This window comes from Coregonus clupeaformis, chromosome 25 (genome assembly GCF_020615455.1).
Source record: "Coregonus clupeaformis isolate EN_2021a chromosome 25, ASM2061545v1, whole genome shotgun sequence".
NCBI lineage: Eukaryota > Metazoa > Chordata > Actinopteri > Salmoniformes > Salmonidae > Coregonus > Coregonus clupeaformis.
Window position 1 is genome coordinate 18,611,032 of NC_059216.1, and position 25,000 is coordinate 18,636,031.

Consider the following 25,000-nt stretch of genomic DNA (forward strand, 5'->3'; position numbering starts at 1 on the left):
TATGACCAGATGGGATACAGCTTTTGTCCGAATTTACGCAGCAGGTTAAGAGAATTAGGTTAGGAAAAATGCAACAAAAAAAATGCAACTTTTGACGTTAATTTAACAAAAGCTGTATCCTTTCTAGCCATGACATGTGGTGTACATCACACAGCTGTTCAGGGAGCAGCGCAGAGCTGTTGTGAAGGAAGTCAATTTGTGTTTATACAGGACCCTCCGCCACCCCCTACCATCAACCAATCATGTCAATGCTGAACTTATTTGAAACCCTCGGCATTGTTTCAAAATTTGTCCGATACAGTATGGAGCCCAATTTGGCCTCTGCATGCCACGGGAGGCTCCGCAATTGCGTCACACCATCGATACAGCGCCTCCGACCACATTTTGGGATCAAGCATACGTTTGCTTTTAGGAGCAGAAATGTTTGATTACGTCATCTTGCTACAGGCTGCCTCACAGCGTCCTCCAATCCACTACCCAATTGATCAAGGGCTGCATAAATGAGGAGAGAAAGAGCGCCGAGTTGCAGCAGTCAACAAAGCTTTTACCAAGAGAGCTATGCTTTTATTTGTAACTATTCACTTTTATAATCAAGATTTATCATCACCACCATGTTCCTCTTCCTCCTCATCGTCTTCCAAAGCCATGGGAGGTATCACCACCCCAACCCCTCCCATTTTTTTTAATACAGCAGAATCAGTAGCAACGTTAAGATTGTGCAGAAGTGCAGGACATGAGCATAAGGGGGGTACAGTAATAAATAATTTATAACACTAATAAATACTTGCTTGAAGAATTAAGGGAAACATGGGACACATGCTGACCATAAAGGTTTATTCATTTATGATTTCTTTATTCAATTTGAAAACAAATACACTGCTTCATTTTAAGGCAAAAGTTATACAATGCATCACATTGATCATCCAAAAAAATATAGCACTGGCTAACAACGATACAGGGGCAAAACATACACGATTTGTGAACTTGAATGTGCTGCATTCAGTATGTCTCTTACAGAAAATTCATAATAAAAGGTGACGAAATAATGGAAGTGAGTTATTTCACACAAACACACACCAAATGTGCTTTAAATGAAAACAAAATACAGTCTTATCCCAAATGGCACCCTATATAGTGCACTACTTATGATCAGAGCCTTAAGTATACATAGGGAGCCATTTGGGACATACCCTAGATTACAGTCATTGTTATTGTCACCCCAGTGACTCCATATAATACCATTAATTCCCTTTAGATTCTTGCCCACCACAGGCTCTACAAGCGCTTGTTGTTGGGCTCCTGTAGCTCAGTCGGTAGAGCGTGGCGCTTGCAACGCCAGGGTTGTGGGTTCGATTCCCACGGGGTGGGGGCCAGTATGAAAAATGTATGCACTCACTAACTGTATGTCGCTCTGGATAAGAGCATCTGCTAAATGGCTTAAATGTAAAATGTTGTCAGTGCTCACAATAAATACACAATTAGACAGACATACATTAGCTGCACATTGATGCAACACTTCTACTTGATGGCATCCCATTGCTCCTCGTCAAGCCAATGAATGACAAGAACTTGACACGATAGCACAAACAGACTGTCGCTCAGGTTAATTCAATTTCGCCACCCTAAAAGCTGCCAATTCAACCTCCTTGTCTAGAAAATATCTGGTACAAACATAACTTGTTACACTTTAATTTCATCTTTCATCTTAAAAGTTGGTCTATCACCTCATCACAATTTCAATGTGCATTCTTATTCCCTCACGTTTGCAGAGTCAATTAGCTTTAGTCTGGGGTCGAAGACAAGTGGGCATAGGGAAACAATTTATTCTGCTCCACAAAGTTCACTGACCCAATTCAATACAATTCATGGCAAGGTTTCATTCGATCAAAAGTGGAACTATCCTACACCAAACTGGTGGTGGACACACAGAAGCAGAATAAACATACATGAAGAGGACAGCTTTTTTTGTTTGTTTACATGTAATCTCATTTTCATACTAGCTTGATTCTTGTTTAATGGGTAAAAGTGTAGAGATCTGTCCAAAACCCCACAGCAATTCATTTGCTATATCAATAATCATAATCATCAATGCCTTTTTGAAAACAAACAATCAGTTTGGAGAGGTGATATTCTGTACTCAAGTGAAGGGACAGTCAGTGTCCTAAGTCTGGGACAGCTGGCTGGCTAGGGTCCAGTTGGGTGCCCCGACTCCTGTCCAAGGTGACCGCATGAACAGTCTAAATGTACATTACAATGATTCATGCTGGTGCACGCAAATTCAACATGAATTTTAATAGGTGCCCGAAACATTATCAAAACACACAGCATTTTGCATTACATTGCTACTGTCCTGGTCTGTTCTTCCTTGGCATGTACTTATTGAACTCATTAGCTTCTTATTAGTTAGCAGGGTGACACACACGCACCTACATACAGTTAATACCAAAAGGTGTCATGGGAATTTAGATCTTCTTGAATTACTGTTTCGTGAGCGTATTAAAGCAGACATAGGCTACACTCAGACAAGGTGAGTTCATTAAGTGCGTCGTATATGAGCCCCAAGTCCATTACAATGGTTTTGAGGACAGCCATTTTAGCAACCCCCTCGTAGTTCTGTCTGTGTGTTCTTGTTACGTAGGATTTGTCCCGCTCGAAGTGAGCGCAGAGCGTGTTGGACCAGGAAAGAACTCGCCCTATGTTTTGCCACTTGTTGCTGCAGTTCGGCAGCGCGCTCAGCGAGTTGGTTTCCTTTAGGCTGCTATACATATTTATTTGGTTTGTCATTCTATCGTTTTTCATGGAATTTTAGTGGTAATTAAATAAATATTTGGAATGTATCAGATTACATTTTACAGAAATACTTCTACCAGCTCCGTGTACTTCTCAAATTGAAAAAAGTGAGGGAGCGCCGCTCCCCCGCGCTCCAGCAGCACTACATATGGTTCCTGGTGAAAAGTAGTGCACTACATAGGGAATACGGTGCCATTTAGGACGAACGAACCCTATGACAAAACGGCCTTACGCTCACCTTAGACACCTATTTAGTCCACCCTCTATTACAGTGATCGGATGAGCTGCGGGAATGCTAAACGTTCACTAGGTGGCAGCATCAGGACTTTATCAGAGGGTTGGATCAACAGAACGGCTCCACATACAGTTGTTGGACCTATAGTCATATTCGTTCGAAAGTCACAATATTTTGTTTTCCTTTGCAAACAAACGAAAGCAATAGATTAAGCGATATATTTCCCTTTCCATAAAACATGTAGCCTACTGCCGTTAATGTGTAAGTGAGCACATGCCTGGATTAGATTAACAGAAAATACTTGAATTACTTTTAACAATAACCCAAGTCTCGATGTGAACCTGGAAGCATTTAAAATACCATCTCTCTTTCAGGGACATAACACGGGATGCCTGGTTTACGTCAGCCCCAGTGCCAGTCGGTTTGTGCTATAGCGCTAACTCCTTGTCACGCCAAACTGTTTGGCTTGATGAGGACAGCAAAGAAATAGGCAAGAGCACAAACAGATCTGGAACCAGGCTACTATGTTCACAGCGCATCGCTGATTGAACATACCACCTCGTCAGTGTGACTAGTTTGAACCACCTCCCAACGCCAGGAGCCCAAACGTTACCTTCACATATATACAGCTACTGCAACCGGAAGTATTGTTGCTATAGAGACGGTTTTAGGACAAAGGAAAGATGAAAACAAAACATAGCTAATATGCATCTGTACAGAAGGACTAGCCAAATCAAAATACAGTGAGTGGGTTCTCATAGCCCACTGGCTCCCCCCAAAACAGATCAGCCATTCAGTTACAAAGGCTCCTCTGAGTGACTTAACACAACATGGCCTTTCCGTTTCCAAAACCTCCCTGTGAGAACAGGAAAATAATGAGCCAGCAGGCCCCTAGAGTGAGTCAGGGCTCAACTCTACAAATAAATCTCTCTCCTCCTGACGGATATAAATGATATCTTTGGAATAAACACGCTTTCTATCCACACCACGTGGTTCTGTCTGAGGGGCACAGCTCCGTTCAGCAGTAGGAATGCCATGTTCATTGTGAAGCCTACATCTTTCTTTTTCTTTGTTTGACCATGACAAAGTTAGCTCATTATCTCATGTCATTGGTGTTATCCCTGTGGCAAGAAAACAACATACGTTTAGCAACTATGATAATCACAAAATACACAGGAAAAATAATAAAAACAAAGATGCAGAATTCTAACGATATGAACAACTATAAATCCTGAAACATGGCTTACTTTTTTTTCCCCTAGTTCGTTTCTTCTTCTTCATATATTTTTTTTTTTGGCCTTCAGCAAAGTTCAGTCCCAGCTTTTGCTGTTAAAAATGCTTTGAGAAAGTTAGTGTGTTAAAAGTGCCTTCTCAGTTGTGGCTGGAAGCGCATGTAGAGGAAGGCAACGGCTGCAGCAGCTCCCAGGACAGCCACCAGTATTCCCAAGGAGGAGACAGAAGAGTCCCCATCTGGCCCGGAGCTGGTGGGACCATTCATCGCCATGGTGGGCTGTTGGGACAGAGAGACTTCTTCAGGGGGCAGCAAAATAACACATCTAACAACCATATCTGAGTTGTGTTCAGACCGAGGGATATAGCCTAGTACTATCGGAATTTGTCCAATAAGAAATGCTTCTTTCTGTTATCAGTTGCAAAACACTTTGCTACAATGTGCCCTAATGAACATGACCCACCCTGCCCAAGACGGTTGATTGAGAAGGCTCAGATGAGTGAGAAGAGCCTGTGGACGTCTCACTCACCCTCTGCTGAACGCGTAGCCGCACGTCCTCTCCTGCTGATCTGAAGAGCTCCACCGCTGCACTGTGTGAAAGGTTCTCCAGCTTGTGGCCATTAATCTACATAGCACAAACAGAGGAAAATAACATAATGGAGCTTGGTACACAGCAATCAGTTGAGGCTCCTCAGAGGAGGAAGGGGAGGACCATCCTCCTCAGTGAATTTCATACAAATTAAAATGGTAAAACATTTAAAAAGTTATCCTTTTTAGATAAAACTAAATATATTCACGTCCCCAAATAATTGATTAAAACACACTGTTTTGCAAAGAAGGTCTACAGTAGCCTCAACAGCACTCTGTAGGGCAGCACCATGGTGTAGCCGGAGGACAGCTAGATTCCATCCTCCTCTGGGTACATTGACTTCAATACAAAACCTAGGAGGCTCATGGTTCTCAACCCCTTCCATAGACTTACACAGTAATTATGACAACTTCCGGAGGATGTCCTCCAGCCCATTAGAGCTCTTGCAGCATGAACTGACATGTTATCCACCCAATCAAAGGATCAGATAATTCATCTAGTACTGAAAGCATAAACTACAGCTAGCTAGCACTGCATAAAATGTGGTGAGTAGTTGACTCACAGAGAGCGAAAGAAAATAGTTGAACAGTTAAATTAATTTCTTCCTAAATTAAGGAGAAGCAAGAGAGAAATAGTATTTTTCATTTCCACTTTCAGTTTCACTTAGCTAGCAAATGCAGCTAGCTAGTTTAGCCCACTGAAACACTCTGCTCAAACAGAGGGATGCTATGTTAGCTAGCTGGCTATCACTATCCAACACAACACTGGAACTCTTCCAAGTCACGGTAAGCTTTTGGTTTTACTAATTTATTGCCACCGGGGCCCGCCGGTCTAACTGCTTACTGACTATACACTGTAACGTTACTGCATGATTGTAGCGGGTTTACTAACGCGTTAGTTCTATTAGCTATGCTGACTATGACGTTACTTTAGCTAATATGGTGACAACGGTTTGGCTTGGAAAGGTTTTTTCGCCTGCTCACATACAGCTCATGTGTTGTGCACTGAAGTCCACAAGCGAAGGGAAGAGGTGAGAGGAGGAGCGCGCATAACGTAGATGCGAGATGGAATACAACGTGGCTGCTATGAAACTGTGAACTGTGTTTATGCGTGATCAGGGCTGTATTCATTCCGCCGATTCTGTTGAAAAACGTTTCTTAAAACAGAAGCAAACTGAACAAAACAGGGATAAACACACCCGAATTTGTCCAATAGAAACTCTCATTTGCAACTGTTGGACTAATGATTTCACCCAATATCAGCTAGATGCAGGCAAGAGTGTGCAAGGCGGTATTGAATGTCAATGTCTGTCACATCAAATTTGTCTCTCGACCTGTGTGCACCTACATTGTAAACTTTCATTCATAGGCTAGGTTGTAGCAACCTCATGATGGGTATAGGGAAAATTTGAGTATCATGTAGTAGCCTAAACCTATCGATGTTACATTAATAATAATAATATGCCATTTAGCAGACGCTTTTATCCAAAGCGACTTACAGTCATGCGTGCATACATTTTTGTGTATGGGTGGTCCCGGGGATCGAACCCACTACCTTGGCGTTACAAGCGCTGTGCTCTACCAGCTGAGCTACAGAGGACCACTGGGTGAATGGAATATGAATGACAGTCATCCAATATGCTGTAATAGAAATAAGGCCATGCTCATGAAAAAATTATCGTCCTCCCTCATCTGAAACGGCACTGACCGCCACTGATAGCAATGTTATATGATCGAGAACTATAATTGATAGTACCATGATCATTTAGGATCTCCCTTCCAGAGAAAAGGCTCATGTAATTAAAGCCACACTTCTGCAGTAGATGGCTGGAATCTAAAGCCTAATACACATTTCCTAGATAGACGATTGATTGATGGATTCAAACCTCACATTACATTCCCCCTTCTTACCCTCTGCTCCCTAATCTACCAGTCGGCTGGCCCTCAAGCAATTGAGCCAGTGGGTACGAGGTTATCTGCTCCAAAACTCAAAAAGGTGAAAGTCCATCTTTACCGCCAATATCTTGTCTCCCTCTTGTAATCTGTCATCCAGCGCTGCAGCTCCATTCTCTTTGATTTTGGCCACATAGATCCCACTGTCATTCAGGACATCCTGCTGGTCCAGACCCCCCACGATGTTAAAACCCAGACCTGGAGGGAGGGAGAGGGGGGACAGGGAGAGGGACAGTGAGAGAGAGAGAGAACAGTAAATGAAAGTTTCAGGTGAGGTACTTAGTATGGAGTTCTCATTACATGGCCATTTGCTGACTGATAGCCTTCTGATTTACCTTCTGGATATTCAAAGAGGGAAAGGCCATAGAGAAATATAAAGTGTTCTAATTCTATGGGGAAGGCTATGTAACTATGGCAGTGCAGCAAGTATTATATGTTGGGGAAAGGTCATGGGGGGTGTGGACTGAAGGAGAAGTCTGCTGATTAGAATGACGTCATCTATGTGGGACAAGGTACAAGCGGAACCATTCCAGAAGTAGCCTATAATTCCCTTCCATGCAGTCAGTCTTGTCATAAAATAATATTGCAGATGCGGTAAAGAGGTCAATGGAACTCCAAAAACAATGGAAATGCCATGGAAACGCTAGTTTAACTCAACTCGTCTTGGAGATATGGAGGCTAGCTAGCTACATAAGGGTATTCTCACTGGAGGTGACTGGCTAGAAAAATCTAATCAAATGTGATTGGTCACATGCTTCGTAAACAACAAGTGTATACTAACAGTGAAATACTTACCGGCCCTTACCAACAATGCAGAGAGAAAGAAAATAGAGAAATAATAGAAAAGTAAAACACGTAACAATAAATGCACAATGAGTAACGATAACTTGGCTACATACACGGGGTACCGAGTCGATGTGTAGAGGAACGATTTAATTGAGGTAGATATGTACATATAACTAGGAATAAAGTGACTCGGCAACAGGTTAGATAAAACAGTACCAGCAGCGTATGTGATGAGTCGAAAAATTGTGCAAAATGGGGTCAATGCAGATAGTTATAGTTAACCAAATAGCTACCCGGACTAACTATTTAGCAGTCTTATGGCTTGGGGGTAGAAGCTGTTCAGGGTCCAGTTGGTTCCAGACTTGGTGCATCGGTACCACTTGCCGTGCGGTAATTGATTGGTTTCCTTATATGAACTGTAACGTTAACTCAGTAAAATCTTTGAAATTGTTGCGTTAACATTTTTAGTTCAGTGTAGTTAGCATTGCTAGCTAGAGCCTAATTTGTCTCGGTAGCAAAAGGAGGAAAATCCGATCTCCGTGACGTTCAAATTGAAGCCTATTTGCAATGACCAGATTAGCCACGACATTGGCAGAAGTTGAATAAAGACAGCCAGCCAGTTAACTGTTGCTAACTAGCGAGCTTGCTAGCTATCCAGGCCATCCGTTTGCAAGCTTGCTAACTAACAGTAGTTATGTCTGAGTTGCGACTGAAAGCTATTTTCTTACCTTGTGGTCCTCTTTTCAACTGTATATCCAGCACGGTAGGCGTAGTATACGTTGCTGACCCGTTCATGATGTAAGGAATCCGGAGGCCTGTTTTTGAGAGTAGTTATAAATGTGAAGGTGAACTCATGCAGGAGTACGGTCTCTGCTGCCTGCAGTTTGCTGCTCTCTGATGGACTAGAACTCCACTTCCCAGAATGCTCTTCAATCTACTGCTCTACTCATGACCTTTGATTGAACCACCCATAACTGATACTATCGTTCAAGAGAAACAGATGGTTCTCATCAATCTGGGGGTACTAGCTGGGTAGTAGCATTCCCCCCATCATGTTAGTGATAACATGATGTGATCCTCAAGTCATCGGGAGATGACAGACACAGTCAAGGATTAATACTGAAAAATTAAAGACACATTTTCTATGATTTATGAGCTAGATCTAGCTAAAAGACCTAGACCAGCCAACCAAGGCTCTGTCTATTATGCTAGTCCATCCAAGTCCATCTAGCCTCACACACACACACCATAACTCTGAAAGGCTAACCAAGACTGTGATTATAGACAGTAAAACACACTTAACATGTCAAATACAGCCGAAGCCTACAGTTCTGCTGTAATGAAAACATTGTGAAATGTAAGGACACGGCACCTTTGCCCCATTGGCCTAGACATTTCATGCAGAATAAACATGGTTACTTTCCCTAGGACTTAAAGAGCAGATATCTCCTTCTCTGCTACCGTTACATAGCCCAGTACCTTTCCCTAATTTGTATAGATTATTTACCACGATATATATATATATATATATATATATATATATATATATATATATACAGGTAAAAGTCAGTAAATTAGAATATTTTGAAAAACTTGATTTATTTCAGTAATTGCATTCAAAAGGTGTAACTTGCACATTATATTTATTCATTGCACACAGACTGATGCATTCAAATGTTTATTTCATTTAATTTTGATGATTTGAAGTGGCAACAAATGAAAATCCAAAATTCCGTGTGTCACAAAATTAGAATATTGTGTAAGGGTTACATTTTGAAGACACCTGGTGCCACAAACTAATCAGCTGATTAACTCAAAACACCTGCAAAGGGCTTTAAATGGTCTCTCAGTCCAGTTCTGAAGCCTACACAAACATGGGGAAGACTTCAGATTTGACAGCTGTCCAAAAGGCGACCATCGACACATTGCACAAGGAGGGAAAGACACAAAAGGTTATTGCAGAAGAGGCTGGCTGTTCTCAGAGCTCTGTGTCCAAACACATTAATAGAGAGGCAAAGGGAAGGAAAAACTGTGGTCAGAAAAAAGTGTACAAGCGATAGGGATCACCGCGCCTAGTCAAGATTGTGAAAAAAAAACCATTCAAAAATGTGGGGGAGATTCACAAGGAGTGGACAGCTGCTGGAGTCAGGGCTTCAAGATCCACCACCAAGAGACGCTTGAAAGACATGGGTTTCAACTGCCGCATACCTCGTGTCAAGCCACTGTTGACCAAGAAACAGCGCAAAAGCGTCTCACCTGGGCTAAGGAAAAAAGAGCTGGACTGCTGCTGAGTGGTCTAAAGTCATGTTTTCTGACGAAAGCAAATTTTGCATTTCCTTTGGAAATCGAGGTCCCAGAGTCTGGAGGAAGACAGGAGAGGCACAGGATCCACGTTGCCTGAAGTCTAGTGTAAAGTTTCCACCATCAGTGATGGTTTGGGGTGCCATGTCATCTGCTGGTGTCGGTCCACTCTGTTTCCTGAGATCCAGGGTCAACGCAGCCGTCTACCAGCAAGTTTTAGAGCACTTCATGCTTCCTGCTGCTGACCTGCTCTATGGAGATGGAGATTTCAGGTTCCAACAGGACTTGGCGCCTGCACACAGCGCAAAATCTACCCGTGCCTGGTTTACGGACCATGGTATTTCTGTTCTAAATTGGCCAGCCAACTCCCCTGACCTTAGCCCCATAGAAAATCTGTGGGGTATTGTGAAAAAGGAAGATGCAGAATGCCAGACCCAACAACGCAGAAGAGTTGAAGGCCACTATCAGAGCAACCTGGGCTCTCATAACACCTGAGCAGTGCCAGAAACTCATCGACTCCATGCCACGCCGCATTAATGCAGTAATTGAGGCAAAAGGAGCTCCAACCAAGTATTGAGTATTGTACATGCTCATATTTTTCATTTTCATACTTTTCAGTTGGCCAACATTTCTAAAAAATCCCTTTTTTGTATTAGCCTTAAGTAATATTCTAATTTTGTGACACACGGAATTTTGGATTTTCATTTGTTGCCACTTCAAATCATCAAAATTAAATGAAATAAACATTTGAATGCATCAGTCTGTGTGCAATGAATAAATATAATGTACAAGTTACACCTTTTGAATGCAATTACTGAAATAAATCAAGTTTTTCAAAATATTCTAATTTACTGACTTTTACCTGTATATATATATGACAGTCATTTGATTGTGGCCAGAATTACATCTCTGTAAGAAAAAAAGAAAAGAAAAAAAAGGCATTTTCCCATAGCCTATAGGACATGCTGTACAGGGCTTTTCACACTACTGAGCCAAACCAAGCTGCACTGAGCTGACCTGATTACCCATCCACCATGGTTCCTGGAACCGTGCTGAAAACGACAATGTGAAATTTTTATATATATATATATATATATATATATATATATATATACACACAGTGGGGGGGAAAAAAAGTATTTAGTCAGCCACCAATTGTGCAAGAGAGGCCTGTAATTTTCATCATAGGTACACGTCAACTATGACAGACAAAATGAGACAAAAAAATCCAGAAAATCACATTGTAGGATTTTTAATGAATTTATTTGCAAATTATGGTGGAAAATAAGTATTTGGTCAATAACAGAAGTTTCTCAATACTTTGTTATATACCCTTTGTTGGCAATGACACAGGTCAAACGTTTTCTGTAAGTCTTCACAAGGTTTTCACACACTGTTGCTGGTATTTTGGCCCATTCCTCCATGCAGATCTCCTCTAGAGCAGTGATGTTTTGGGGCTGTCGCTGGGCAACACGGACTTTCAACTCCCTCCAAAGATTTTCTATGGGGTTGAGATCTGGAGACTGGCTAGGCCACTCCAGGACCTTGAAATGCTTCTTACGAAGCCACTCCTTCGTTGCCCGGGCGGTGTGTTTGGGATCATTGTCATGCTGAAAGACCCAGCCACGTTTCATCTTCAATGCCCTTGCTGATGAAAGGAGGTTTTCACTCAAAATCTCACGATACATGGCCCCATTCATTCTTTCCTTTACACGGATCAGTTGTATTGGTCCCTTTGCAGAAAAACAGACCCAAAGCATGATGTTTCCACCCACATGCTTCACAGTAGGTATGGTGTTCTTTGGATGCAACTCAGCATTCTTTGTCCTCCAAACACGACGAGTTGAGTTTTTACCAAAAAGTTCTATTTTGGTTTCATCTGACCATATGACATTCTCCCAATCCTCTTCTGGATCATCCAAATGCACTCTAGCAAACTTCAGACGGGCCTGGACATGTACTGGCTTAAGCAGGGGGACACGTCTGGCACTGCAGGATTTGAGTCCCTGGCGGCGTAGTGTGTTACTGATGGTAGGCTTTGTTACTTTGGTCCCAGCTCTCTGCAGGTCATTCACTAGGTCCCCCCGTGTGGTTCTGGGATTTTTGCTCACCGTTCTTGTGATCATTTTGACCCCACGGGGTGAGATCTTGCGTGGAGCCCCAGATCGAGGGAGATTATCAGTGGTCTTGTATGTCTTCCATTTCCTAATAATTGCTCCCACAGTTGATTTCTTCAACCAAGCTGCTTACCTATTGCATATTCAGTCTTCCCAGCCTGGTGCAGGTCTACAATTGTGTTTCTGGTGTGCTTTGACAGCTCTTTGGTCTTGGCCATAGTGGAGTTTGGAGTGTGACTGTTTGAGGTTGTGGACAGGTGTCTTTTATACTGATAACAAGTTCAAACAGGTGCCATTAATACAGGTAACGAGTGGAGGACAGAGGAGCCTCTTAAAGAAGAAGTTACAGGTCTGTGAGAGCCAGAAATCTTGCTTGTTTGTAGGTGACCAAATACTTATTTTCCACCATAATTTGCAAATAAATTCATTAAAAATCCTACAATGTGATTTTCTGGATTTTATTTTCTCAATTTGTATGTCATAGTTGATGTGTACCTAATTACAGGCCTCTCTCATCTTTTTAAGTGGGAGAACTTGCACAATTGGTGGCTGACTAAATACTTTTTTTCCCCACTGTAAAAGATCAGATCTCAGTCCTCTTATAAAATATTCGATCTCAGTCCTCTTCAAAAGATCCGATCTCAGTCCTCTTTAAAGTGAACTCTGGGGTAAAAAAAAAAAAAAAAGAGTAAAATCACTCACTTCTCTTTGTATTCACACTGCCCTTGCCTTGGAATGAGGACTCAATTATTTTGCCAGTTCACTTCATTTATTTTGTGGTCCAAGTCCTCTTTGCATTCACATTGCTATGTTTAGAAAGGAACCAAGATCTTTTTCCAACATTCAGTCGATGCACTCTGGGTTTTTACAAAGTGCAGGACAAGCCATTCCATCAGAACGTGTCATCGGACAGCTAGACATACAGTGCTATGAAAAAGTATTTGCCCCCTTTTCTAATTTTCTCTACTTTTGCATATTTGTGATACTGAATGTTATCAGATCTTCAACCAAAACCTAATATTAGATAAAGGGAACATAAGTGGATAAATAACACAGTTGTCTGGAGCACAGAGCCGGAGGGTTTGAGGACGTCACCCTGCTACGTGTGGTGGGGGATGTCACTCTCTACTGCGTGGCCCCGAGCATGATCTGACACTCAGAGACATTTACATTTTAGTCATTTAGCAGACGCTCTTATCCAGAGCGACTTACAGGAGCAATTAGGGTTAAGTGCCTTGCTCAAGGGCACAACGACAGATTTTTCACCTAGTCGGCTCGAGGATTAGAACCAGCGAGCTTTCGGTTACTGGCACAACGCTCTTAACCACTAAGCTACCTGCCGCCCCTATGTAGTACACTACTTTTGATCAGGTGGTTTTCAACACTGGCACCCTATTCCCTATGAAGTGCACTACTTTTGACCAGAGCCTATGGGCCAATGGACTGGATGGGGGGTGCAGCTCATATACCCCTTTTCACACTACAGGGCCGACCCCGAACCAGCTCATACAGTGGGGAAAAAAAGTATTTAGTCAGCCACCAATTGTGCAAGTTCTCCCACTCATAGGTACACGTCAACTATGACAGACAAATTGAGATATTTTTTTGTCATATGGTCAGATGAAACCAAAATAGAAGTTTTTGGTAAAAACTCAACTCGTCGTGTTTGGAGGACAAAGAATGCTGAGTTGCATCCAAATAACACCATACCTACTGTGAAGCATGGGGGTGGAAACATCATGCTTTGGGGCTGTTTTTCTGCAAAGGGACCAGGACGACTGATCCGTGTAAAGGAACGAATGAATGGGGCCATGTATCGTGAGATTTTGAGTGAAAACCTCCTTCCATCAGCAAGGGCACTGAAGATGAAATGTGGCTGGGTCTTTCAGCATGACAATGATCCCAAAAACACCACCCGGGCAACGAAGGAGTGGCTTCGTAAGAAGCATTTCAAGGTCCTGGAGTGGCCTAGCCAGTCTCCAGATCTCAACCCCATAGAAAATCTTTGGAGGGAGTTGAAAGTCCGTGTTGCCCAGCGACAGCCCCAAAACATCACTGCTCTAGAGGAGATCTGCATGGAGGAATGGGCCAAAATACCAGCAACAGTGTGTGAAAACCTTGTGAAGACTTACAGAAAACGTTTGACCTGTGTCATTGCCAAGAAAGGGTATATAACAAAGTATTGAGAAACTTTTGTTATTGACCAAATACTTATTTTCCACCATAATTTGCAAATAAATTCATTAAAAATCCTACAATGTGATTTTCTGGATTTTTTTTCTCATTCTGTCTGTCATAGTTGACGTGTACCTATGATGAAAATTACAGGCCTCTCTCATCTTTTTAAGTGGGAGAACTTGCACAATTGGTGGCTGACTAAATACTTTTTTCCCCCACTGTATAAGAGGACTGAGATCTGATCTTTTATAAGAGGACTGAGATCGGATCTTTTAAAGAGGACTGAGATCAGATCTTTATAAGAGGACTGAGATCGGATCTTTTAAAGAGGACTGAGATCGGATCTTTTAAAGAGGACTGTGATCGGATCTTTTATAAGAGGACTGAGATCGGATCTTTTAAAGAGGACTGAGATCTGATCTTTTATAAGAGGACTGAGATCTGATCTTTTATAAGAGGACTGAGATCTGATCTTTTATAAGAGGACTGAGATCTGATCTTTTATAACAGGACTGAGATCGGATCTTTTAAAGAGGACTGAGATCGGATCTTTTAAAGAGGACTGAGATCGGATCTTTTATAACAGGACTGAGATTGGACATTTTAAAGAGGACTGAGATCGGATATTTTAAAGAGGACTGAGATCGGATCTTTTATAAGAGGACTGAGATCTGATCTTTTATAAGAGGACTGAGATCTGATCTTTTATAAGAGGACTGAGATCTGATCTTTTATAAGAGGACTGAGATCTGATCTTTTATAAGAGGACTGAGATCGGATCTTTTAAAGAGGACTGAGATCGGATCTTTTAAAGAGGACTGAGATCGGATCTTTTATAAGAGGACTTTATGTGAAAACACCCTTTTGTCAGCATTAATGGAACATATGTATTGAATGGATGAATGGGCGAATGAATGGGCGAATGAATCCTGTAGCCTAGTGTAGTAGTGTGAGTACCTACCGGTCTCCTCCAGCGATGGGTTCCCCTACTATGGTGATCAACAGCCTGGGCATGATGCCAGCATGGAGAGGCAGTTCGTAGGGCACTGGCTGAAACAGAGGGCACATTAACATCACAGGTCATCAGTCTTAGTGTTTTATTCAAAAAGATTAGACTAATAGAAGTAGTCTTTTTTTTTTTATCAACAACATATCCAATAGAAGTACACATTTCAAAAAATAATGGAAGAGGATTGCATAAAGAATGGGTAAGAATATTGAATATATGAGCTTTATTAAAATGACGTTATATCAGGTGCCAAGAGAAATGACCATTTGACCACTATCCAGTGGCGACACTAAAACTGTCACTTAGTTGTAATTAAAACATAGTAGATGCATCCTCATTATATCGAGGAAGAAATACAAATAAAGTTTCTTTACAAATGCAAAACATTTCCCTATTGATACAGATATATCATGATGAGTAATGAAATGACTGTTGGCTAACTCTAGAACCGCACCTACATTCCAAACGCCACTGGAAGAATGAGTCATCCCCCTTAGAAGAGTCTCCACTACACCCTACACCAAACAAACCAGAACCTGAGACTAAATTAGAATGAGTCATCAGCCTTAGCAGGAATAACTGGATGAATTGAAACAACGTAATTTCCGTCAACCAGTTGTACCACCTCTTGATTAATATCATTTTATGGGCCATACATCCCAAAACGACTTCTTTAAACACTGCAATGCAAAAACAAAATCAGAACACGTGCAAAACACAAGTGATAGTGTTCTTTTATTTCAAATACGTAACACAATTGACATTTCATCAATGCTGGCAAACACATGAGTACAGGAGGATTACTACCACATTATATTTAGCTTTATTAGAAAGTAGCATAACATTTTATTGTAAAGATAAGTGTGACTTTAATGAAATAATATAAAATGTGTCGTTTCACAAAAGCCAAGGCTATGTATTGCACTTGAATGACAGCAAACATTTTTGGGTTCCCTTTCTCCCCCAGGTATGAGCTAGTAAAAACCTCTTACACCGACTAAATAACGCTGCTGCTTTTTCTTAAACCAAACCACAAGGTGATTTTGTAGTTCTTAAACCAAACCACAAGGTGAATGCTGCGGGTGGTGTCCTCATCCGACTGAAAATCTGACGAGTTCAGTGCTTTCAAAAATGTGGTGGATATGGTATATTATGTCTGGGCTGAAAGACAAGAATACATATGATATAACTGTAAATGATACATTATGATATAACTGTATATATTCTTTTGTTTTGCCTTGCCTTGTTTGCGCCCTGCAGAAAATACCTCAGAGCAGTGCACCTCAGACCAATATAATGTTATTGCGGTGATGGTTGTAGAAGATCAAGACCAGCAAATCCCTGATCCACCATCCTGAACGCTGCGCTCAATGTTAGCTTGCGAAATTAGGAATGTAAAACGAGGCAAGGAAACCCTACAAAAAGAGCCACACCACGTGTACAGAGATCCTCCGGTGAAGACTAGGACAGAAGTGCACCAGGAAGCAAGCAAGCAGAAATGTGTGGTGTTTTAAAAGCATGTATTTACTCACCAGCATGCCTCCTGGAGCTGCTTGTCCCCCGTATGGTCCCGTGGGCCCTGGGTGGCCGGGCTGGGGAGGGAAGCCTCCACCGCCTCCACCGCCTCCAGGACCCCATGATCCAGGGGGGATTGGAGGGAAGGCCCCACCAGCGAACCCAGAGTAGGTGCCTCCTGCAGGAGGGAAGGCAGCTCCTGGACCTCCAGGCCCATACATCCCCCCACCAGGCTGGGCTCCTGGGTAAGCCACGTTGGGGTAGGGTCCTGGGGGTGCTCCGGGGCTAGTTTGGAAGGGTCCAGACGGGTACTGCATGGGGGCTCCAGGGAACTGGCCGGGGGCTCCACCAGGAGGGAACTGCCCAGGGAACTGTCCAGGTGCTCCAGGTCCGTGTGGGTATTGTCCCGGGGCTCCAGGTCCGGGTGGGTATTGTCCCGGGGCTCCAGGTCCGGGTGGGTATTGTCCCGGGGCTCCAGGCCCGGGTGGGTATTGTCCCGGGGCTCCAGGCCCAGCTGGGTGTTGTCCCGGGGCTCCAGGCCCGGGTGGGTATTGTCCCGGGGCTCCAGGCCCGGGTGGGTATTGTCCCGGGGCTCCAGGCCCAGCTGGGTGTTGTCCCGGGGCTCCAGGCCCAGCTGGGTACTGTCCCGGGGCTGCAGGCCCAGCTGGGTGTTGTCCCGGGGCTCCAGGTCCGGGTGGGTACTGTCCCGGGGCTGCAGGCCCAGCTGGGTACTGTCCCGGGGCTCCAGGCCCAGCTGGGTACTGTGCCGGTACCCCTGGGCCGGGCAGGAACCCACCAGGGGCAGAGGGAGCTCCAGGATACTGCCCTGGTGCTCCGGGACCGGAGGAGAAGGGTCCTTGACTTCCAGGGAACTGCCCTGGGGCCCCTGGCCCAGACTGTGGGCCGCCAGGGAATCCCCCAGGAGCAGAGGGCTGTGTGGGGGCTCCGGGGGCCGCACCAGGCCATCCTGGGTTAGTGGGCGGAGGGGCGTTGGGGGCAGCTGGGTTGGGGTTTGCCACTTTCTTAGCTTGGCCCGGGACATCGTCCGCTATGGCATCTGCCAGCTTCATGCCAAAAAAACAGGGAGATTGGTACCATGATCTTCACCAACATATTTACCATCTTAAAACAGGCATACCTTGATAATAAACGTGATTGATAAAAGTAGCTAACTCACCGAGAAATCCATGTCCTGAAAGGTAATGGGGGGAAAATAAAGTTGTTAGGTCTGAAGCATACTCTATGGCCTATTAGCTACTTTAGTTAACAGCCTGAAGTAACTAGCAACATAGTTTGGTTATCACAAGCTACCTATAAGCTTTAAATTAAACTGGATTGCAGGCTGTTTAGTGTTGTACACATGCAGAACGCTAGCTGGCTCGATGTACAGTTAACGTTAGCTAACATTAGCTAGCAAACATTAGCCAGCTACCTAGCTGATTATACATATTTTTGCTGCTCAACGATCAAAGTACAATCAAGACATGTTTTTAAAGTATGTTAGGCTTTTCAACATTACCTCGACAAAAGAGGGACGTCTTTCAACAAATTATAAAGTTAGAAACAACTAAAAATGTGCCAGTTGAGAGATTAAAAATACTGTACAAAACTCCTGAAATAAAGGAAGTGCACAGTCTGCACTCACGCCTAGAATATGACGTCAACATTGGGCGGAAGGAAAGAGTGGAACCAAATGGGTGCGTTCCAGAGTCACATATATTTTCTTGGATTGCAGTCGGGAAATGAAGGTGACAGAACATTGAAAATGAATAAAAGTATATCTACCCTTTCTCCCTCAACTTTTATGTGAGTAAAATTCAACTAGTACAGTATGACATGATACAAAAATATTCCTAATAATGACTTTGAATTGGTGTGGGGCGGGGATTGGTCAGATCAGAGTCACAAGTTTATGTGGGCGGAAAAAATAGTGTTCTGTACTGCCCTCCTCCGGTCTAGACAGAACAATTGAGTCTGCGCTTCAGGGAAAATGGTAAGTTGTTGCAGAGGTGGGTTGAAAAACCTCAATAAATGTATTTTGCTAGGGCTTATTTTCAAGTAGCAACCGGTTGACACCCTCTGCCTGTATAATCGCCTCTTTAATTCGAAATGAGTTTCGCTTTCTGTACAATGTTTTTAAATATGCAGTTGTTCCACCCAGCTCATTGTGATATACTGCAACATGTGACGGTATGGAGCATAGATAGATTGATAGTTAGCTAGCTGGCTAACTGATAACCCCATGCATTGTCTGAGAAAGTTAGCCACATCAAATTCCATTGTAATTACCCTAGCTTCTCGATGAAACCAGCTAATTTCAGATCGTCAAAGTGCCGTGACCATTCTGTGTCAGATTCTATGCGCTTTGTTGTATAGAACGCAAGCCAGCTAGCTAGTTAGATACGCATTTCCTGTAGTTTGCTAGACCTAACTAGCTAGCTAGCTACATTTGGCTTCAAGACAAATTAAACTCGGCATTGTCAGGGATGCGCATCTCTCGTATTTGACAGTACCAAATATTTCTATAACCCTGTAGTTGCTAAATCATTGCACGTCGTTATTTCCTATTACCTGTCAAATCAAATCCAGAGCAGGCCATTGAACAAAGGAATTTAACCCATCATGAACAATGTTTTTTTTTTGTTTTTTAGTCATTTAGCAGACGCTCTTATCCAGAGCGACTTACAGGAGCAATTAGGGTTAAGTGCCTTGCTCAAGGGCACATCGACAGATTTTTCACCTAGTCGGCTCGGGGATTAGAACCAGCGACCTTTCAGTTACTGGCACTACGCTCTTAACCACTAAGCTACCTGCCGCTCATTCCAAAAATACATCAGGTGTGATCATGGATGGCAGCAATTATTTCACAAGTTAATAGAATTTGCAAGTTCAGAGACATGATATCTTAACGCTTTGAGGTGTGAATGACCATCATTATTATTCTGTAGGCTATCATCAAAAGTTCCCAATCATGTGTTAGAGGGATCTGATCTCCTTTGAAATGAGAAATCATAACAATCCTTATTCCTGTTCCCATATTCATAAAGCCTTTTAGAGTAGGAGCGCTGATCTGGGATCAGGTCCCTCCCCTGTCCATGTCATCGTATTTATTATCTAAAAAGCTAAACGGATCCTAGATCCGCACTCCAACTCTGAGAGGCTTTATGAATACAGGTCCAGATATCTTTCCTTCTATCTGTTACTTTCAGAGTGAATCACTGGTTGTGTGTGACGTTGATGGAGACCTAGTTAAAAAGCTACGGGAGTTCCGCTTCCGGAAGGAGACTAACAATGCTGCTATCATCAGTAAGTATCCTCTTAATCACAAATCTCAGTAAGTATCCTCTTAATCACAAATCTCAGTAAGTAAACTATTAATCACAAATCAGTAAGTATCCTCCTAATCACAAATCAGTAAGTATCCTCCTAATCATAAATCCATATCCTCCTAATCATAAATCAGTAAGTATCCTCCTAATCATAAATCAGTAAGTATCCTCCTAATCATAAATCAGTAACTATCCTCCTAATCACAAATCAGTAAGTATCCTCCTAATCATAAATCCATATCCTCCTAATCATAAATCAGTAAGTATCCTCCTAATCATAAATCAGTAAGTATCCTCCTAATCATAAATCAGTAAGTATCCTCCTAATTATAAATCAGTAAGTATCCTCCTAATCACAAATCAGTAAGTATCCTCCTAATCATAAATCCATATCCTCCTGATCATAAATCAGTCAGTATCCTCCTAATCATAAATCAGTAAGTATCCTCCTAATCATAAATCCATATCCTCCTAATCATAAATCAGTAAGTATCCTCCTAATCATAAATCAGTAAGTATCCTCCTAATCATAAATCAGTAAGTATCCTCCTAATCATAAATCAGTCAGTATCCTCCTAATCATAAATCAGTCAGTATCCTCCTAATCATAAATAATCTAAAGTTGATAATGTTGTTTTTGCTTCTACACACATATGGTGCTAGGGTCAAGTGCTTGGGAAGGAGCAACATATTGACTGTTGAAGATCTGAGGAACATTTTTCCTAAATATTTTTTTGTGTTTTCTCTTTCTCAGTGAAGATTGACAAGGACAAGCAGCTTGTCATCCTTGATGAAGAACATGAGGTAAGTTGCCAGATTGGTTATTGTATGATGACGTCAGTGTTATAAGTGTCTTATCCACACACCTCTTATAGCATCTTGTATGATGTAGCATGGAACCTACTGTCGTAAAGTACATATTTAACCGTGCTTCTGCATTGCTTGCTGTTTGGGGTTTTTAGGCTGGGTTTCTGTATAGCACTTTGTGACATCTGCTGATGTAAAAAGGACTTTCTAAATAAAATGTGATTTGATTTGAATCTTGATTTTCCTCTCTCTCATCCTAGGATATTTCTCCTGATGATCTGAAGGATGAACTGCCTGAAAGACAGCCAAGATATCCTTTCATCTATGCTGAACAAAAATAGATGCAACAATTTACTGAGTTACAGTTCATATAATGAAATCAAGTCAATTGAAATAAATTCATTAGGCCCTAATCTATAGATTTCAGGTTGGACCTGGGAGGCCATAGGCCCACCCACTTGGGAGCCAGGCCCAGCCAATCAGAATGGGTCCCCCCCCCCCCACCCACAAGTCTCCCATTGGCATGAATGCGTGATTTTTTTAAAAAGTGAACGTTTTGAGCACAGTCAAATCGCTGCTATCATCTTTTTTATATTCATCCTAAATGTTCTCCTTAACCCCCTTGTGCACGTTTGTGGTGTATAGCTACAAGTACCAACATAATGATGGACGAGTTTCTTACCCCCTCTGCTTCATATTCTCTAGTCCAGTGGGTAAGATAAGATCCGGTCCTCAACATCCCTGTAGCTACTATATCTGTAACGACACGTTTTGGCCCCATTTTGTAAAAGAAAGATGAATTCAGTCTGCCATTTTTTTTTTTTTTTTTTTTAACACCCGATGAGGTCATGGTAACTAAGGTTACCTTATTATTGGATAGTAAGATATGTTGTTTTAGTTGGAAGTGATTTAAGACATGCATAGAGCGGGTTTTAGTTTGACCCCGTAGAGAGACATATCGTTGTATTTCCTAATTCTATTTCTATTTGTTTTGCCACGTCTCTTTTTCTCAGGATGTAAACCCGAGCAGCAGATGATGTACGCTGGAAGCAAAAACAAGCTGGTGCAAACTGTCCAGTTGACTAAGGTTAGTGTGTTCACTGTTTCTTTCATCTTTGGAGCTCAAAGCTATCTGGATTTAGTAATAAACTAGTACTAAATCCATAAATTATATTAGTATGTGTTTACATGAACATGGCTTCAAAGATGTTGACTTATAGCTTGTGAAAAGGGGAGTTATCAGTCTTATATATCGTCTCCCCCTCATTTCTTCCAGGTGTTTGAGATCAGAAACACAGAGGACCTGACAGAGGAATGGCTTAGAGAGAAGCTTGGGTTCTTCGGTTAAGACGAGGCCATTTGGTGATCTAGTGGACTGAACGGTCTAGAGGAGGAACAAGACACTTGGGAAGAAAACACCATACCTTACGTTTCCCTCCTCTATGTACCTATTCCCATACAATCTCCCTCTCCCCTTCAACATGTGCCAGTTTCCTGTGTCTGTATAGAATTAACATTACCACTCCTACTGAGGTGGACAGAGCATTCCCTCTCCTACACGAGCAAAACTCAAGGAAAATTGAAAGGAATTGTCATGGCGGCAATTGCTTTTGAGTTTGAGTTTTGCTTGTTTAGTTTACATAATTATGACTTGATAGATTAGATTCTAACCACTTTTATTTTTTTTGTCCTATTTTTATTTATTTTTATACTGTAATCAAAAGGATGGTTCTGGATATTAAGAGGGGAGCTTTGATTTGGGGAGCTGTTTTTTTTTCTTCAAATTAAGTCATAAATATATGACTTGTGGGAGGATCCTGGGTTGTGAAGATAATACACGACTTTGATTCTTCTTTATACATTTTCAAGATGGAAGTGCCTCAAGGCTTGAAGCACTTTTGACCTTAATCACACAATCATAGCCATACATTTTACATCCAAATTCAATGTATCTTTGATTATGTTGTGTGGAATTTCTCATTCTGCTTAGAAAGGTAGGTCAGTATAAAGAAATAAATTCATTTTTCACTCACTGATTTAAGTTTATATGACACAATATGACAACAAAGGATCTTAATCCAAATTACAATACTATAAAAAAACAGCTAAAATACAATTCACCATCTGGTTTCTGGGTGTATACGTTCTTATTGCAGTTGTTCCGGGGTAATGGAATTATTGATGCTATTGGTCGATAAGTAACATTTTAAGAGGCTGCAGACTGTTTTTGAGTGAAACAAAGGACAGTTCGATATCTCTGTTCATCTTTGTTTAGTGGAGAATCAGTGTGATTCTTAGTGAGACTTTGCAGTGAGGTAATGTTTTTCACCCCAAATGGTACACTATTCCCTACATAGTGCACTACTTTTGGTCAAAAGTAGTGCACAATGTTTTATACCATTTGAACTGTGTCCTTCAAAGTGCAGAACCTGTTTCGCCTACAAAGATTTTCACTGATATGTTCTTGAAAGAAACCTCTGTTTTGTTTTAGGGCCAGTTTCCCAGACACAGATTAAGCCTAGTCCTTGGACTAGAAAGCTTTTTCAATAGAGACTCACTTAATGTGTGTCCGGGAAACCAGTCTGTGTCCCAACCTTGGACAGGTGTGAATACACTGGGAGATTAGAGAGTCATCTTTTTGCCTTTTTTAAATCCTTTATTTTTTAGCAGGCGTGAAAGAACTTGAAGAGCCGGTTTCCTGGGCACAAACTAAGACTAGTTCTGGACAAAAAAAGCACTTTCAGTGGAGATTCTCCATTGAACATGCCTTAGTCCAGGGCTAGTCTTAATCCTACAGTATGTCCAGGAAACCGCTCGACAAGTATACTGTATTACATTTGGATTGGTGATATTCCAAAAGGCTGTTTCTCTTTCCATCAGAGTATTCTTCCGAAGAACATATTTAAAATGTAAACTCCGAAAACAAACAATGACACTCTCTTTCCCCGTATAGTGCACCATAGGACTCTGGTCAAAAGAAGTGCACTATAAAGGGATTATGGTACCATTTGGGACGTGAACAATGACTTATGTCTTACCATCTGCTGAAACGTGACATCAAAAAGCAAAATAAGACTATAGCTTTAAACATCACCTCATAATCCTGTATGTATGAACTGTACTGGAACATTCCTGTTTTTACTCTGAATTGTGCAATCAGCTGGTGTCAATGTGAAAAATGAAAACGCTTAATGAGCCGTAAAAAAAAAAAAAAACCTTTGACGTGGTAAGCTACTGTAAATACAAGTGCATGCTTTCGTCAGTGTGTCTTTGTCCGACAGTTTGCATTATGACAAAAAACAGCCCAAACAAGCCTTCAATAGTATGTCAGTTTGTAGAGCATGTTCTTTGTTTTACACAGTGAATGTATCCTCAATAATGAATTCAAAATTGGCATACTTTGATTGACACAAGCAATAATATAGAGAACATGCATGCAAACGCAATCACAGGGGGAAGTTGCTGACAAAGTGTGTTAAGATTAAACACTACAGTAGTTGGATAATTATCAACATGTTTTTTAGATAATGTGTGTTCCAAATGTCACCCTGTTCCCTTTATAGTGAACTTATTTTGACCAGAGTCCTATGGTCCCGTAGTGCACTATGAAGGGAACAGGGTGCCATTTGGAACTGATGATGGAACTGATGAATAGAGATAATCAGCCCTGGAAATAATTATTCAATCTGCATTCATTAATAAGATATAGCTATATCCTTGTAGAAACATGTGGCCTATTAAGTGTATTGATCGCTTTGAATTGATGTATTTTTCCTATTATAGTTCTGTACTTTCTCAGATCAACAGCTTTTATTAATTTTTTCTTAACAAAACAGCAACTCAAAACATGTAACATATTCGGCTACCCAATGGTGTCAGTGAAACTTGTGAAATATTTGTATTTTTCCATGCGTAATACAGTTGTCCCAATAAAACAAAAATGATGTTTAATGTTGTATGCATTAAATGTAATATACAAAGTCACCATGTTGAATATCTGACGTGTGTCTGTTATAATGTATGTCCGATTATTATATGCCTATTATCACTTAAAACTGTTCTTCAGGGTGGGGGTCTCAAAAGCTTATTCTCTCTTTCTTGAAACTCCCGTGTTGCCAAAAGGCGCCTGCCGCGACGCTCTGGAACGCAACCTGAAGAAGG

At 41.7% G+C, this 25,000-nt stretch overlaps 3 protein-coding genes across 3 annotated transcripts; 1 reads left to right on the plus strand and 2 right to left on the minus strand.

The window, feature by feature from the left end:
- Nucleotides 1-820: 820 nt before the first annotated feature.
- LOC121539088 (synaptojanin-2-binding protein-like) lies at nt 821-8,540 on the minus strand. The gene is made up of 4 exons (XM_041847329.2): nt 8,312-8,540; nt 6,859-6,995; nt 4,786-4,881; nt 821-4,535 (listed from the first exon to the last, which is right to left on the minus strand). The coding sequence occupies exons 1-4, from the start codon at nt 8,376-8,378 to the stop codon at nt 4,383-4,385; spliced, it is 453 nt and encodes a 150-aa protein (XP_041703263.1). The 5' UTR covers nt 8,379-8,540; the 3' UTR covers nt 821-4,382.
- A 7,366-nt stretch (nt 8,541-15,906) lies between these two features.
- Nucleotides 15,907-18,363, minus strand: LOC121539089. The gene is made up of 4 exons (XM_041847330.2): nt 18,223-18,363; nt 17,881-17,895; nt 16,721-17,767; nt 15,907-16,349 (listed from the first exon to the last, which is right to left on the minus strand). Exons 3-4 carry the CDS (start codon nt 17,743-17,745, stop codon nt 16,280-16,282), a joined length of 1,095 nt encoding a protein of 364 aa, XP_041703264.1. The 5' UTR covers nt 17,746-17,767; nt 17,881-17,895; nt 18,223-18,363; the 3' UTR covers nt 15,907-16,279.
- A 264-nt stretch (nt 18,364-18,627) lies between these two features.
- On the plus strand, nt 18,628-24,823 carry gmfb (glia maturation factor, beta). The gene is made up of 7 exons (XM_041847331.2): nt 18,628-18,696; nt 19,913-20,009; nt 20,787-20,836; nt 21,100-21,149; nt 21,470-21,552; nt 21,853-21,926; nt 22,116-24,823. The coding sequence occupies exons 1-7, from the start codon at nt 18,694-18,696 to the stop codon at nt 22,185-22,187; spliced, it is 429 nt and encodes a 142-aa protein (XP_041703265.1). The 5' UTR covers nt 18,628-18,693; the 3' UTR covers nt 22,188-24,823.
- The last annotated feature ends 177 nt before the right edge of the window (nt 24,824-25,000 follow it).